This window comes from Onychomys torridus, chromosome X (assembly GCF_903995425.1).
Source record: "Onychomys torridus chromosome X, mOncTor1.1, whole genome shotgun sequence".
In the NCBI taxonomy this organism is placed as follows: domain Eukaryota; kingdom Metazoa; phylum Chordata; class Mammalia; order Rodentia; family Cricetidae; genus Onychomys; species Onychomys torridus.
Genome location: NC_050466.1, coordinates 81,757,056 through 81,772,911, shown reverse-complemented (window position 1 = coordinate 81,772,911; position 15,856 = coordinate 81,757,056). Strand labels below are relative to the sequence as shown.

The following is a 15,856-nucleotide window of genomic DNA, read 5'->3' as shown; positions in this document are numbered from 1 at the left end:
TGGTACAGGAAACAGATTAAGCCAGGTGAGTTTGCAGATCTGGATCTGTTGAAGTTAAACCTTACAAAGGGATATTTATATTCTTACCAGTTTCCCCCTTTATTAGACAAAACCTTCATTTATGTTCATATTCTTTTCATTCTGGCAGTGAATCCAGTCCAGTATTTTGAGCAGAAAATCTGTTTTTCAATCATCTGGGATACAATTTGTTGTTATTGTGGGGGAGTGTATTTCTTGTGTTTCTTTTTTTTAATTCTAGTTTTTGTTTTGTTGTTTTGTTTGTTTTCTAAACACAGAGAGACAGAGAGAGAGACAGAGAGAAAGAGAGAAAGGGTGTGGAGCTGGGTAGGTGAGTAAATGGGGAAGATCTGGGAAGAGTTGAAGGAAGGAAAACAATGATCAGAATTTACTATATGAACAAATTTATGAAAAAGGCCAATGGAATGTATATTGTACTCTTTGGGATTACAAAAATGTCTCCACATTAAGGATACTGGGCTGGGGAAATAGTTATACTTGGCATTGATTTTCAGTTTTGTAGTTACAAAATTTCCACATATCAGATCTATCCCAACACCTTCAGATTATCTCCATGAATTACCACAAATAATGGAATGATTTAAAAATACATGAATGTCATCACATGGCTGTGGCACAAGCCTTTAATCCCAGCACTCAGCAGGCAGAACCAGGCAGATCTCATTGAGTTCCAGGACAGCCTGATCTACAGAGTGAGATTCAGGACAGACACCAAAACTACAAAGAGAAAACTTGTCTCCAAAAACAAATACAAATAGATGGATGTCAATAATAAGATATCAAGATTTTAAAAAAAAAGGGAGTGAAGAAAAAATAATGCATAAAACCCCAATAGGTCAACTTTAATGTGGAAAGCGTGGAATACCACATGCTAGATGGTTCAACAGTCAGATATTTATATATATATACACATACTGTGTGTGTGTGTGTGTGTGTGTGTGTGTGTGTGTCTGTGTGTGTGTGTGTACATGCTTGTATATATGTATGTTCATCACCTCTCTGTGTGTGGTGCTACTAGAGGCATCAGATCTCCTGAAACTGGAGTTATAGAAGGTTGTGAACTACCTTTGAGTATTACAAATTGAATCCAGGGCTTATGGATAAAAACAGTTAGTGCTCTTAACTGCTGACCCATCTCTACAGCTCTGAACCTTGAGAATTGTGTTGGTTATTTATCATACAATTGACACTATTAAACTTTGTAATGGACACAGTGTTCATGGTTTTTTTCCAAAATTCATGTTTGGTAATTCATTTTTTCTTTGGTGTGTATGTTTGTGTGAGAGAGATACAGGGGTATAATATCCAGAAACATGTGAAAAACATGAAAACACAGTATATCACTGAGTAACTTCCCTGCATTTTGTTTTAATTTTTATTTTTAGATAGCGTCTGAACTCACAGAAATCCACCTTGTTTGTCTTCTGAGTGTTAGAATTAAGGACATGTGGCACTACTCTTGGCAATAATTATATTTGGATTGAATAATGATTCTAGAAGCTGTATAGGAGATTTTGACCCGCTTGTGAAAAGACCAGACATATTGTGTCCCAATATACATCATATGTTGATGAAGAAAGAAGGAAAGTATGTGAAGGGTGAGGGGCACACCAGGTACCCAACTGGCCAGCTATTTGATCTTGGACATTCTGTCCTCCAGGATATAAAATTGTAAAAATTTTTCAGTTGTTTTTAAAGCTACCTAGTCTATGTTATTCTGTTATTGACACCAACTAAATTAAAAGAGTTTTATATGATAATTGAAGATGCATCATATATAAAATACCTGTCAAGGTAACTGCCAAATATTTAGTAGTTAATGAATGGCAAGTATAGTACTTTTGTAATGGAGAATACCACCATCTTCTATGAGTTATATGAGAGAACATGAATTGCTTTCAAATAACAGCTAAAAGTTTGTTTTAACAAGTAGAATTAGATTCTTTCCTATGGTAACCCATGTTATTTAATTTGGATATTGGACTTGTTCTTCACCTAGCTACACTTCAAAGCTCCTAGAGTTTTGTTAAGCATCAAATCCTTCAGTGCCTCTCAACTATCCTTCCATATACATTCTTTTCTCATTCATTTCTTTCCACAAAGAAAAACTTCCCTTATGTTTAGCCAAAACTGATTTAAAATACTCTACTAGGTAAGCACATTCACTACAGTTCTGGGCTCATCATATTAACACAATGGCATCTGCACCTCTCACCTTAGGGGGATATTACTCTTACCCTTCAGTAACTATCCAGCAATACACAAAGAATGTCTATTTGAGCATTGTAATCTAGTAAATGGGGGAAGCAAAATATTTCTCATTCTTGTCCACTGTAGTTTTTCTTTTTCTTTTGTATTTATTCTTCTTTCATACAATACATTCTGACCACAGCCTTCCTTCCCTCCACACATTTCAGTAACACACACCCCACCTCCCTTCTTCCCAGGATGCTTTGCCCTCTATTCCCCTTCACAAAGAGCAGGCCTCTAGCAATTTCACCTGAACATGGCATAACAAGATGCAATGATATGAGGCACAAACACTCATATCAAGTCAGGATGAGGCAACCAAGTGGAGGGAAAATGTTCCCCAAACAGGCAAAAGGCTCCCCACTCCAATTCTTAGGATTCCCACAAAATCCCCAAGCTAAACAATCACAACATATATGCAGAGGGCCTAACTTAGATTCATGCTGCTCTGGGATTGCTACTACAGTCAGTCTCTGTGATGCCCTATGAGCCAAGCTTAGATGATTCTCTGGACCATGGTCTCCTGAGGTCCTTGATCCCCCTGGCTCCAACAATCCTTCCTCCTCCTTGATTGTTCTCATAAGAAACACTAATGTCCTTATTCATTTTTTACTTTACATTAAGTCAAAAAGAGGAAATCCAATTTTACTGATAAAACTGCAGATATTGGCTAAAAATTTCTAAAATAGGAGACTGAAATATTATATTACCATTCTAATACTTTCACATGGACTTCTAAAGATAATATATTTGATATATATATACATTCAATATCAGTAAATAAACACAAAGTCTAATTCATAAACATTTGACTTTTATTGACTTTTTTTTACAAGCCAGGGGAAACATTTAATTCCATTTATTGCGTTTAACTTTACCAAACCACATAATGAATGCAATTAAAGGGGACTAGATTTAACTATGTTCTAATCCCCTGCTCTTCCCAGTGTACTGACCTACTAACTCTAAGATTATTTCATATTTCCAAGCAAACCTTCTTTGTCATGCTTTATGTCCTTATCTCAATGACAGGAAAACTTTAAGGGTCAACGGGGACAGTGGAATTTGCTGGTAATTTTACTGAGGAATCTTCACTCATTTGGTCAGTGGCATCGGAATCATCTACATCTCTGGCTTCTGTTTGTCCTTGGTAATCTTTCAAAGCCTCTACATGAATGGCAGAGATGGCACTAGGTGTTGTTTGGTTTATCTTGGCCAAATATTCCAGGACTTTGATCTTGCTTGTTTCAGCATAGGCTTGGGGACCCCACAGGAACTCATAGCGTGGGGGATCACTGCCTGCCACCTGCCTGTACTCCAGGAACTTCAGCTTCACTAAATAATGGGTCATGAGCTTCCGGGGCTCGCCAAAGATGCGGTGCTTCTTCCCTGGATAGATTCGCTGCTTCTTCAGGATTTTCCAGACGTCTTCTTCACTGGCACAATTGTCCCTAATGAGGATGATTCCTAGGACACACATCACGAAAGCAGTCTTGGGAAAGCCTCTGCCAGCACGAATCCTCCCATTGTTGGGGAGCTTCAGCTTGCTGATGAGGTTGTATGAGGGCTCACTGGAGTTGACTTCCCTCACTTCCACCTCAAAGGCATCTTCCAGCTTCTGAGAGGCTTTTCTGAAGATCTCAGGGAAGTCGTATTCATACTTCTTGGTGATAAGCTTCAGCATGTCTTCCTTAGTAGTAAGCTTCTTCAGATTGAAGTTGTGGAGCAAGTGCTGTAAGAGCACCACTACCTTTCTTGCTACCATTTCTTGGTGAGGAAGGATGGTGCAGGGCTTGTCCTCAACAGGGCATTCCTTTTCCTTGAATTCTTCACTTCCCTCACAGGAACTCTCATGTGATTCCAAGGAAGAAATACTCAGAGTGCTTGAGGCAGATGGTGTTGCTTTCTGAGGAGCCTCAGGAGTGCTGGAAGACTCAGCCCCAGGCTGGGTCTGGGAGGCGGCAGAGGACTTTTCTGCTGCCTCTCCTGATTCCTCTGCTATTTACTGAACACCTCCACAAGCCTGACCCTCATCTCGGGTCTGGTGGCATTTCTTCCGGGCATGGCGCTTACTCTTCTGACCACGAGGCATGATGACCTGGCTAGGGACGACAGCAAGATGTGGGGGCAGGATGCTGGAGACACAGACACCTGCCAAGGGGAGAACGAAATTAAGTGCACTTTCATCCAGGAGAATCCACCCTTTGCTTATTTATCTAAGTTAGCCTCTGCATGTTTCCAGGAGAGCACCAATGTTAGGAATCTACTGGCCGTCTGTTCTCAACTGCCTGTTCCCTAAGGAAGAAGCAGATTAATTCTAGGTTTACAGCCTATCATTACTGCCTCTGGTGGGCTTAGCTGAATGCAGCAGGCTGGCACTCATGCCTTCTAGCTCCTTAGAGTTGTGGGGGCCCTCTCAGTTTCCAGTGAGAATCTTCAAGCAAGATCTGTGAAATCATGAACCTCTCTCTGCTACCCCTTTCTAATTGTCTTGCTGTGATATACTCTTTTGTATGTATTTTCCTAATACATGACTTAAACTTCCGAGTAGAAATATTAGGCCATTTCCGCTAACTGACATCCTTTACCACTATTTCAGATACAGCCTCATAGCATGGGAGTAAATGTGGGTCTGACCCATTACTACTACACAGAAAATGTAGGCTCCTAGCAGGGAAGAAATACTCTGATTTCTCCCATGAAATCTTTATCTGATTTCTGACCATACTCAGAGGACTTCTCTGACTAAAGGACCCTCCATTCACTCTATGAACTCATTACTTTTTGGACACTTCTGATAGTAATTAATGCAATTGCCCTGCATATACCTCCAAGGATTGATGGTTGGGGCAGGCTGTGAACCTCCTGAGTGTTTTGGTATGGGAACTTACCTTAGAAGACACACTTAATTGATAAGAAACCATGATGTTCCTTGTTGGGCCTAGCTCTGGATCTATTCCCCTCATGTCAAGTGCCTTAGTTATCTAATTCTGTAGGAAGAGAGGGCATATGTCTGTGGGACATCCATGCTTGGCCTTTGTGAGTATCTGCACCTATGTTTTTCTGCATTTTATAGTATCAGTGTAGGCTTCTTTCCTCCACTACAATGTGGCCCACCTTTTTATTCTCCATGCCATTTTTGAAGCCATAAATTCATAAACGAGTGTGTATTTCAATTGCCCATTCTTCTCAGGGCTTCTCGAAATTGTAAGGGGTATCTCTTTCTTCTGGGGTGTTCCACTACTGCAAACATGGACCAGCTTCTGAGGTGTGATGTGAGTCCTTCTCTGAAGGTAACAGAGACTGAGAACAAGGGTCTGTGTGTCAGGGGAGGGAGCGGGACAGCTATTATTATATATACTGCACAGAGACAGATTTAAATGGTGCTCATTGACTGTAAATGACTGGTGGTTTCTGTCTGAAATTTATCTCATGTGCCACTTCATTTCTGCCCTAATAACAGCTACGAGTATTTTCCCCACTGCTTATGTGTTTGTCTCTTAAAAAATATTCCATCTTTGGGCACACTTACAGCTATGGATGGTCAGAAAGACTATTTCTGTTTCAGATGTGGCATTCTGATCAATAAAAATAGTCCTAGAATATTTTTTGTAACTGACACAGGAAAGTAATAGTATTCTCATTCACAAAAGACAGCTAAATTTAGATTTCAGGACAAATTCAAAACAGACTAACTGCCCTTGCAGAGAACACAGACATAAATTCAATTTGTTATTTGCTAAATCAAGATCAGAACTGAAGCAACACTGGTAGACATAACCCCTGCAATAATTCTCTTTCTGCATGTACTCCAACAACTCAAATTATAATCAAAAAAGTCTTTTTCTTTAGTCTGAATTTCAATGTCATTCTGTGTCTGGGAACAATAACCACTCAGGCTACATGCTTGGCCAAGTGTTACCCACTGGCCAGTCAGTGAGAGCTACCTAGCCTGAGAAAAACTATGTGACTTACCATGTGTTATGAGAATGGGTCAGACCCTGAAAATTTAACATATATTTCTGCACTGTTTGGCTATGAGAGGAAGAAATAGGAATGAGAGAATGTGTGAACATGTATGTGGGTATGCAGAGGGAGCTGAGGAAAGACAATGAAAAGTAGGCAGGAGAGTGAGAACAAGAGAGACTTTCAAAAAGAGAATACGATATGATATAAATATACATATGCGTGTGTGTGTGTGTGTGTAGAGAGAGAGAGACAGAGACAGAGAGAGACAGAGAGGATGAGCAAGAGGAGGAGGAGGAGGAGGAGGAGGAGGAGGAGGAGGAGGAGGAGGAAGATGTGGAGGAGGCAAACAGAGGAGGTAAAACAGTCTTTAAGAGAGCCAGCTCCAGACAGCATTCACCTTTTGCAAAATAATCCATGAATTCAGGGTGTGTGTGTATGTGTGTGTGTGTGTGTGAGAGAGAGAGAGAGAGAGAGAGAGAGAGAGAGAGAGAGAGAGAGACAGAGAGACAGAGAGACAGAGAGAGACAGTGACAGAGAGACAGAGACAGAGAGACAGAGAGAGAGACAGAGAGACAGAAACAGAGGAGGAGGAAGAGAGGAATAGGCAATCTCAGGAGTTAAAGCAGTCTTTAATAGAGCCAGCTCCAGACTGTATTCATGGTATGCATTAAAAAATCCATGAATTGTGTGTGTGTGTGTGTGTGTGTGTGTGTATGTGTGTGTGTTTGAGAGAGAGAGAATGGAAGAAGGGAGGAAGGGAGGGATGGACGGAAGAAGGGAGGGAGAAAGAGAGAGAGGGGGGGGAGAGGGAGAGGGAGGGGGGAGAGGGAGAGGGAGAGGGAGAGAGAGAGAGAGCTGCAACAGCTGCCTGAGTGCTGCAATTAACCCCCCCTGCCTCTGCCTCCCTGTGTTGGGATGTACTCCCTCGCTCTGCCTCTGAGTACTGGAATAAAAAGTCTCTGCCTCTGCCTCCCAGTTCTGGGATTTGAATCCCCCTGCATCAGCATTCTGAGTGTCTGAGTGGTAGAATTAAATCCTTCAGCTTCTGCCTCCAACTGCTGGGATTAAATTCCCCTACCTGTCTCCTAGTGCTGGTATTAAATCCCCCTGACTCTGCCTCCCATTGCTGGGATTAAATCCCTCTGTTTCTGCCTCCCAGTGTTGGAGTTATCATCCCCTTTGTCTCCCCCCCCCAGTACTGGAATTAAATCCCCTTTTATGAGACCCCCTATTTCTAGAATTAAATCCTCAGGTTTCTGCCTCAGAGTGCTGATAATATATCCACTTGTCTCTTCCTCAAATTACTGGGATTAAATCCCCCTGCATCTGTGTCACAAACGCTGGGATTAAATCCTCTGGCCTCTGTCTCTGTCTCCCAAATGCAGGGATTAAATCCCCCTGCATCTGCCTTCCATTGCTGGGATTTAATCACGCTGCACCTGCCTTCCATTGCTTGGATTAAATACCCTGCCTCTGCTCCCAGTGATGGCATTAAATCCCCCTGATTCTGCCTCCCAGTCATGGAATTAAATTCCCATGTATCATCATCCACTGTGCTGGAATTAAATATCCCTGTCTCTGGCTCCCATTGCTGAGAAAAAATCCACTTGGCTCTGCCTCAGATTGCTGTTATTCAACCCCCTGCTTCTGAATTAGAGTGCTGGGATTAAATACCCCTGGCTCTGCCCCATGTTATGGGATTAAATACACCTGCCTCTGACTCCAGAGTGCTAGGATTATATCCCAATGCCTCTCCCTCACAGTGCAGGGATTATATCCCTCTGAAACAGCCCCCTGTGAGCTGAAATTAAATGCACCTGCCTCTGCCTCCCGAGTGCTGGGAATAAATTCTCTGGTCTATGGCTCAGTCTCCCACATGCAGGGATTAAATCCTCCTTCCTCTACCTCAGAGTGAGGGGAATAAATCACTGCATCTACCTCTAAACTGCTGTGATTAAATTCCCCTGTATCAGATTCCCCAGTGCTGCAATTAAATCCCCTTGCCTCTGTCCCTGGTGATGATATTGAATCCCCCTGCCTCTGGTTCCCAGTGCTGAGAATAAATACACCTCCTCAGCATACAATTGATGGTATTAAATCCCCCTGCCTCTTGTTCCCTATGTTGGGATTAAATTCTCCTTCCTCTGCCTCCCAGTGATGGAATTATATCCTCCTGCCTCTGCCTCCCAGGGCTTAGATTAAAACCCCCTACCTCTGCCTCAACAGTGATGGACTTAAACACCCTTGACTATCCTTCCATTCAAGGAATTAAATTTCCTGCTTCAACATGCCAAGTGGTGGAATTAAATACTCCAGCATCTGTCTCCAAGTTCTGAAAATCAATCCTGTGTCTGACTTCCAGTGCTGTAAATATATATGGCCTGCCTCTGATACCTATGTGCTGGGATTATATCACCTTTCCTCTCCCTCCCATTGTTGGGATTAAATCCCCCTGCATCAGCTTCCTGAGTGCTGGATTTAAATCCCCTAGATCTGCCTCGTAGCCCTGGTGATAAATTCCACTGCATCAACCTCCTGAGTGTTGGAATTAATTGCCCTGCCACTGCCTCCTGCACACGGATTAAATTTCCCTGCCTCTGCTTCCCAGTACTGGAGTAAATTGCCCCTGTTTTTCCCTCCCAGTGCTGGGAATAAATCCCGATGCAACCGCCTCCCAAGTGGTAGAAGTAATTCCTCCAGTTTCTGCCTCCAAGTCCTGGGATTATATACCCTACCCTTTCACTCCCAGTGCACGTAAATATCCCATTGCAATCAGCCTTCAAGTGCTGGAATTAAATCCAAGTGCTCTGCTTCCCAGTGCTAAGATTAAATCACTATGCTTCCCGTTTCCAGTGCTGGGATTAAATACTCCTGCATTAGCCTTTCAAGTGCAGCAATTAAATGCCACTGACTCTCCCTCCCTGTCTTGGGATTAAATCACCCTGCATCAACTTCCCAAGTGCTGGAGTTAAATCCCCCTGTCTCTGCCTCCCACTGCTAGGATTGAATCCCCCCTTATCAACCTCCTATGTGGTAAATTAAATCCTCCAGGTTTAGCCTTTGACTCCTGGGATTAAGTAACACTGCCACTGCCACTGCCTCTGATTTCTACAATTAAATCCCGCTGTCTCTGACGCCCAGTGCTGGGATAAATTACTCTTCATCAATCTCCCCAGTGCTGGAGTTATATCCCCTGCCTTTGTATCCCAGTGTTGGGATTGAATCCCACTACCTCTGGCCTCTCCAGTGCTGGAATTTAAAGCACATGTCCTGTCCCTCCCAGTCAAGCTATTAAGTCCCACTGCATTAGCCTCCCAAGTAGTGGAATTAAATCCTCCAGGTTTTGCCTTAGAGGGCTAGAAATAAATCATCTAGTTTTTGCCTCTGAGTGCTGGGATTAAATCCTCCAGGTTATGCCTTCAACTTCTGGGATTGAAATCCTCCAGCCTCTATCTCTGACTCCCTCATAATCCTGGGATTAATTCCTCCTGCCTCTTCCTCCCAGTGCTGATATTAAATTCTCCTACATCTGCCTCCTGAGTGATGCAATTAAACCTGCATGCCTCAGCCTCCCATTGCTACAATTAAGTCCTCCTGCCTCTGATGCCCAGTGCTGGGATTAAATTCTCCTGTGTCTGACTCCCAGTGTTGAGTTTTAATCCCCCTTCATCGGTCTACAGTGGGCTGGGATTAAATTCTCCGGCCTATGTCTCTGGCTCCCAAATGCAAAGATTAAATCCCCAGTCTCTGCCTCCCAGTGTTGGGGTTAAATTCCTCTACATCTGTCCTCCTGAGTGCTGTAGTTAAATACCCCTGCTTCTCCCTCATTGTGCTAAAATTATCTTAGCTTGGCAAGTGCTGCACTTTAATGCCTCTGACCCTCCCTCCCCGTTTTGGGATTAAATCCACCTGGATCAGTTTCCCAAGTGCTGGGAATTCAATACCCCCTGCATCTGCCTCCCAGTGCTAGGAAGGATTCCCCCTTTATCAGCCTTCCAAGTGGTAAATTAAATCCTCCAGCTTCTGCCTCAGAGTGCTGGAATTAAATCATCCATCATTAGCCTATGACGGTTGGAATTAAGTAGCCCCATCACTGCCTCCCACTTCTATGATTAAATCACACCACCTCAGATGCCCAGTGCTGGGATTAAATTCCACTGCCTCAACCTCCCAAGCACTGGAAATATATCCCCATGCCTCTGCACCCTAAGTGATGATATTAAATCTCCTTGGCTCTCTATCTCAGTATTGGGATTAAATCTTGCTGCCTCTGCCTCTCCAGTGCTGGAATTTAAAGCCGCCTGATTGTTCCTCCCAGTCAAGGGATTAAATGCCCCTGGCATTAGCTCCCCAAGCGGTGGGAAATAAATCCTCCCATGTTCTGCCTCTGAGTGCTGTAATTAAATCATCTAGGTTCTGTGTCAGAGTGCTTAATTAAATCCTCTGGGTTATGCCTTTTGACTGCTAGGATTAAATACCCTGGCCAATGTCTCTGACTCCCAAATGCTGGGTTTAATTTCTCCTGACTCTGCCTCCCAGTATTGGGGTTAAATTCCCCTACATCTGCATCCTGAGTGCTGGAATTAAATATCCTTGCTTCTCCTCCCTGTGCTGGGATTAAATCCGCCTGCATCTGCCTCCCTGTGTGTGGGATGAAATCCCGCTGCCTCTGCTCCCAGGGCTGGGACTAAATCCCACAGCATCTGCCTCCGTGTTCTGGGATGAAATCGCCCTGCCTCTGTTCCCAGGGCTGGGAATACATCCCCTCCCATGCCCCCACTCCCTCACACCTCCGCCTCTGCCACACATTGCTGGGATGAAAATCCCCCTGTCTCTGCCTCCCTGTGCTGGGATGAAATCCCCTGCCTCTACTCCCATGGTTGGGATTAAATTCCCCGCCTCTGACACCTAGTTCTCAGATGAAATCCTCCCACCTCTGTCCCTAGGGCTGGAATGAAATCCCCCTGCCTCTTCTCCGAGGGCCGGAATTAAATCTGCCTACCTCTGCCTCCCTTAGCTAGGATGAAATCCCCCTGTCCTCTGCTCCCAGGCCTGGGATTAAATCCCCCACACCTCTGGTCCCACAGCTGGGAATAAATTCCCCCGCCTCTGCTTGCCAGGGATGGGATTATATTCCGCTGCCTCTGCCACATAGTGGCTTGTTATGAAATCCTCTGCAGCTCTACTCCCAGGGCAGGGATCAAGTCCCGTGGCCTCTGCTTTTACTGATATGCATTAATCCCTCCGCCTCTGCTCCCCTAGCTGGGAAGAAATCCCACCCACTCTGCTCCCAGGCCTGGGAATAAATCCCCCTGCATCTGCCTCCCTGCGCTGGGATGAAATACTCCTGTGTCTGCTCCCAATGCTAACATTAAATTCTCCTCCTCTGCCTCCCTGTGCTAGGATGAAATCCCCCTTCCTCTGCTCCCAGGGCTGGGATAAAATCCCCTGCCTCTGCTCCCAGGGCTGGGGATGAAAATCCCCTGCCTCTGCTCCCAGGACTGGGATGAAATCCCCTGCCTCTGCCTCCCTGTGCTGGGATGAAATACCCCTGTGTCTGCTCCCAATGCTAAGATTAAATTCCCCACCTCTGCCTCCCTATGCTGGGAAGAAATCCCCATGTCTCTGGGCCCAGGGCAGGGATGAAGTCCCTGCCTGTGAGGGGATGAAATTTCCCCGCCTCTGCTCACTGGAATGGGATGAAATCCTCCTGCCTCTGCCTCCCTGTGTTGAGATTACATCCCCCTGCCTCTGCTTCCAGGTCTGGGATGAAATCCCCCTGCCTCTGCTCCCACGGCTGGGATGAAATACCCCACCTCTGCTCCCAGGGCTGGGATGAATTCCCCCTGCCTCTGCTCCCACGGCTGGGATGAATTCTCCCTGCCTCTGCTCCCAGGTGTGGGAAGGAATCAACCTGCCTCTGTTCCCTGTGCTGGAATGAAATCAACCTGCCTCTGCTCCCAGAGCTGGGGTGAAATCCCCCCGACTCTGCTCTGTGTGCTGGAATGAAATACCCTGACTGTGCTCCCAGAGCTGGGACTAAAGTCCTGCACTACCTCCACCACCACCACGACCACAGCCATGACTTACACTTCCTTGTAGAAATATTTAGGCCATGTCCTCTAACCAACATCCATTACCACTATTTCAGCTACAGCCTCAGAACATGGGAGTAAATGTGGGCCTGACCCATTACTACTACACAGAAAATGGAGGCTCCTAGCAGGGAAGAAGTACTCTGATTCCTCCCATGGAATCCTTAACTGATTCCTGACCATACTCAGAGGAGTCCTCTGAGTAAAGGACCCTCCATTCACCCTAAGAACTCATGAATCTTAGGACTCTTCTGATAGTAATTAACATAATAGCCGTGCATATACCTCCAAGGATTGATGCCCGGGGCAGGCTGTGAGCATCCTGGGTGTTTTGGGATGGGTACCTCCCTCAGAACACACACTTAATTCATTACAAACCATGGTGGTGCTTCTTTGGCCTACCTGAGGATCTTTTCCCCTCATGTCAAGAGCCTCAGTTCTCTAATTCTGTAGGAAGAGAGGGCATATGTCTGTGGGACACCCATGCTTGGCCTTTGTGAGTATCTCCTCTTATGTTTTTCTGCATTTTATATTATCAGTGTAGGCTTATTTCTTCCACTTGGGTCTAAAGCAGACTTTGAGAGAGCAAGCTCCAGACTGCCTTCAGTGTATGCGGTGGGTATGAATTGTGTGTGTGTGTGTGTGTGTGTGTGTGTGTGTGTGTGTGTGTGTGCGCGCGTGCATTTGAGAGATTGAGAGAGAGAGAGAGACAGAGAGAGAGAGAGAGAGAGCATGCCAGAGAGAGCTGTGTGTTAACAGATATAAGTATATAAATCTATGGGGTCAGATTTTCAAATTTTGATTTTTATTAAGAAATATTTTTATTTATTTTACACAGCAATCAAAGAATCCCTCTCTTCCCTCCTCCCACCCCTCAAGCCACCCCTCCTACCCACCCATCATTCACTCCTACAGGAAGGTAAGGCCTCGCATGGGGAGGTATATTCAGTTGAGGCATGTCTAAGCCCCTCCCCCTGACTCAAGCCTGTGCAAGGTGTCCAGCCATAGGTAGTGGGCTCCAAAAAGCTGCTCATGCATCATGGATGGATTCTGATCCTATTGCCAGGGGTCCCCTTAAGCAGATCAAGCTACACAACTGAGATTCAGATTTTGAGAGAAAGAGAATTTTTTAAGATGAAAGAAAAGAAAAAGTTACCATAAGAAAGCATGTATGTTTCCTTATTTCCCCCTCAGATAAAGGCTAAGCCTCAGGTGGATAAGAATTTTTCCTAAGCCCTCAACAAATTCATGGATGTTTTTGGATATCATAGATGCAGTCTTGGAGCTGGCTCTCTTAAAGACTGCCTACCTCCTAAGGTTGCCTCCACCCACATGAACATGCTGATTGGTGTCCTCCTTGTCCAGGTCTTGTGTGGACTCCATTCACCCTGAAAACATGTATGCATGCAACACTGTATGGACTGACCAGGGAGTATTTTGTATTTAGTAATACACACACACACACACACACACACAAACACACACACACACACACACACACACACATCACTACCACCACTACAACCAACACTGCCACCTACACCATCACCACAACCACCAACAACCCAGGAATTTAAAACTGAGCAAGGTAGGTACATGGTTTGGAAAGAGGAAATGGAACTCTTGAAATCATGGAATCGATGATATTACTATGCAACAAAAATTAAATTTAAATAATAGCAACATAAAATTAGTGGTTTTTGAGGTAAATGTAGGTGTCTTGTGCAGTGGCTAAAATATTGAACAAGCTCTGTTCTTTGAGATGGAGCTACTCCTCTGAGTTGGGGCAAAGCTGTTATAAAGGTCACAGTTTCCTACAGGACTGGGACACTTTATAGTTAGCAGAGAATGGCAGTCAGGACATCATTTGTGGGCCTTGGCTAGTTTTTGAGATGGGACAAGACTGAAATAAAGAGCTTCCAGGAGGGTGAGAGTGGTGTTATTCTCTTTGGTTAGTATAGAGACCAAGAACAATGATTTTGGTTTTGAGTGGAGTTTTTTTTTTTGGTTTTTTTGAATATGGGATTCTCTGTAGCTTTGGAGCCTATACTGGAACTGGCTCTATAGACCAGAATGGACTTATACTAATGGAGATCTGCCTACCACTGCCTCTGAGTGATGGGATTAAATCTCCCTCCCTCTGCCTCACAGTGCTGGGATTGAATCCCCATGCCTCTGTCCCATGTGCTGGGATTAAATCTCCCTAACTCTGACTCTTAGTGCTTGTATTAAATCCCCCTTCATCTCCATCCCAGTGTTGGAATTAAATCCCTGTGCATCTGACTCCCAAGTTGTGGAGTTAAATCCAGCATCTGCCTCCATGTGCTGCAATTAAATCCTCTATTTTCTGGCTCCAACTGCTAGGATTAAATCCCATTGCCTCTGCCTCCCAATACTGGGATTAAATCCCCCTAGCTCTGTCCTGAGTTTTGGGGTACAATCGCCCTGTCTCTGCCTCCTAGTGGTGGAATTAAAATAACCTAGCTCTGATGCCCAGTAAGGGAATTAAATCCCTCTGTGTCTGCCTCCAAGTGCTGGGAATGAATCCCCTGTATCTGCCTCCTGAGTTCTAGGATTAAATCCCCCTGTATCAACCTCCCAAGTGCTGGAATTATATACCCCTGCCTGTACCCCCCATGCTGGGATTAAATCCCTCTGCAACAACTTCCTGAGTGCGGGAATAAAACCCCCTGTCTCTGCCTCTCAGTGGTGGGATAAATACCCCTGCCCCTGACTTAGAGTGATATGATTAAATCCCCCTGATATAGCCTCCTGAAAGCTGGAATAAAACGCCCCTGTCTCTGCCTCCCAGTACTGGGAATAAATCCCACTGCATCAGCCTCCCGAGTGTTGCAATAGAATCCTCTGTATTCTTGCTGCAGGATGCTGTGATTCAACCCCCTGCCTCTGCCTGCTAGTGCTGGCATTAAATGCCCTTGACTCTGTCTCCCACTAATGGGATTAAATCCCCCTGCCTCTCTCACCCAGTGCAGGGTTAAATTCAAATGCATCAGCCTCCCCAGTGATGGAATTAAATCCCCCTGCCTCTGACTCCCTGTGTTGGGATTTTATCTCCCTTACTCTGCCACCAAGAACTGCAATAAAAGTTACCTGTATCTGCCTCCAAGTCCTGGGTTTAAATCCCCCTGCATCAGCATCCCGAGTGGTGGAATTAAATCCCCCTCGATATGCCTCACAGTCCTGGGGATAAATTCCCCTGAATCAACCTCCCAAGTGCTGGAATTAAATTCCCCTGCCTCTACCTCCCGAGCAGGGATTAAATCTCCCTGGCTCTGCTTCCCACTACTGCAATAAATCCCACTGTTTTTCACTCCCAGTGCTGGAATTAAGTCCTGATGCAACAGCCTCCTGATTTGTGGAAATAAATCCTCCCAATTTTGCCTCCAACTGCTGGAATTAAATCCTCCGGGTTCTGCCTGTGTCTCTTAGGGTCAAATCCCTCTGCTTCTGCCTCCCAGTGCTAGGATTACATCCACCTGAAT

General features: G+C 44.9%; 1 protein-coding gene across 1 annotated transcript in view; it reads right to left on the bottom strand.

Annotated features, from left to right (window-relative positions):
- Window positions 1–3,328: 3,328 nt before the first annotated feature.
- The window catches only part of LOC118574706 (melanoma-associated antigen B5-like), a 44,232-nt gene continuing 31,704 nt past the window's right edge, over window positions 3,329–15,856 (bottom strand). The window contains exons 3-4 of the mRNA XM_036175625.1: window positions 4,296–4,440; window positions 3,329–4,214 (exon numbers count right to left, since the gene is read on the bottom strand). Of these exons, the coding sequence (XP_036031518.1) occupies window positions 3,329–4,214; window positions 4,296–4,440 (1,031 nt within the window). The remainder of the gene's footprint in view (window positions 4,215–4,295; window positions 4,441–15,856) is intronic.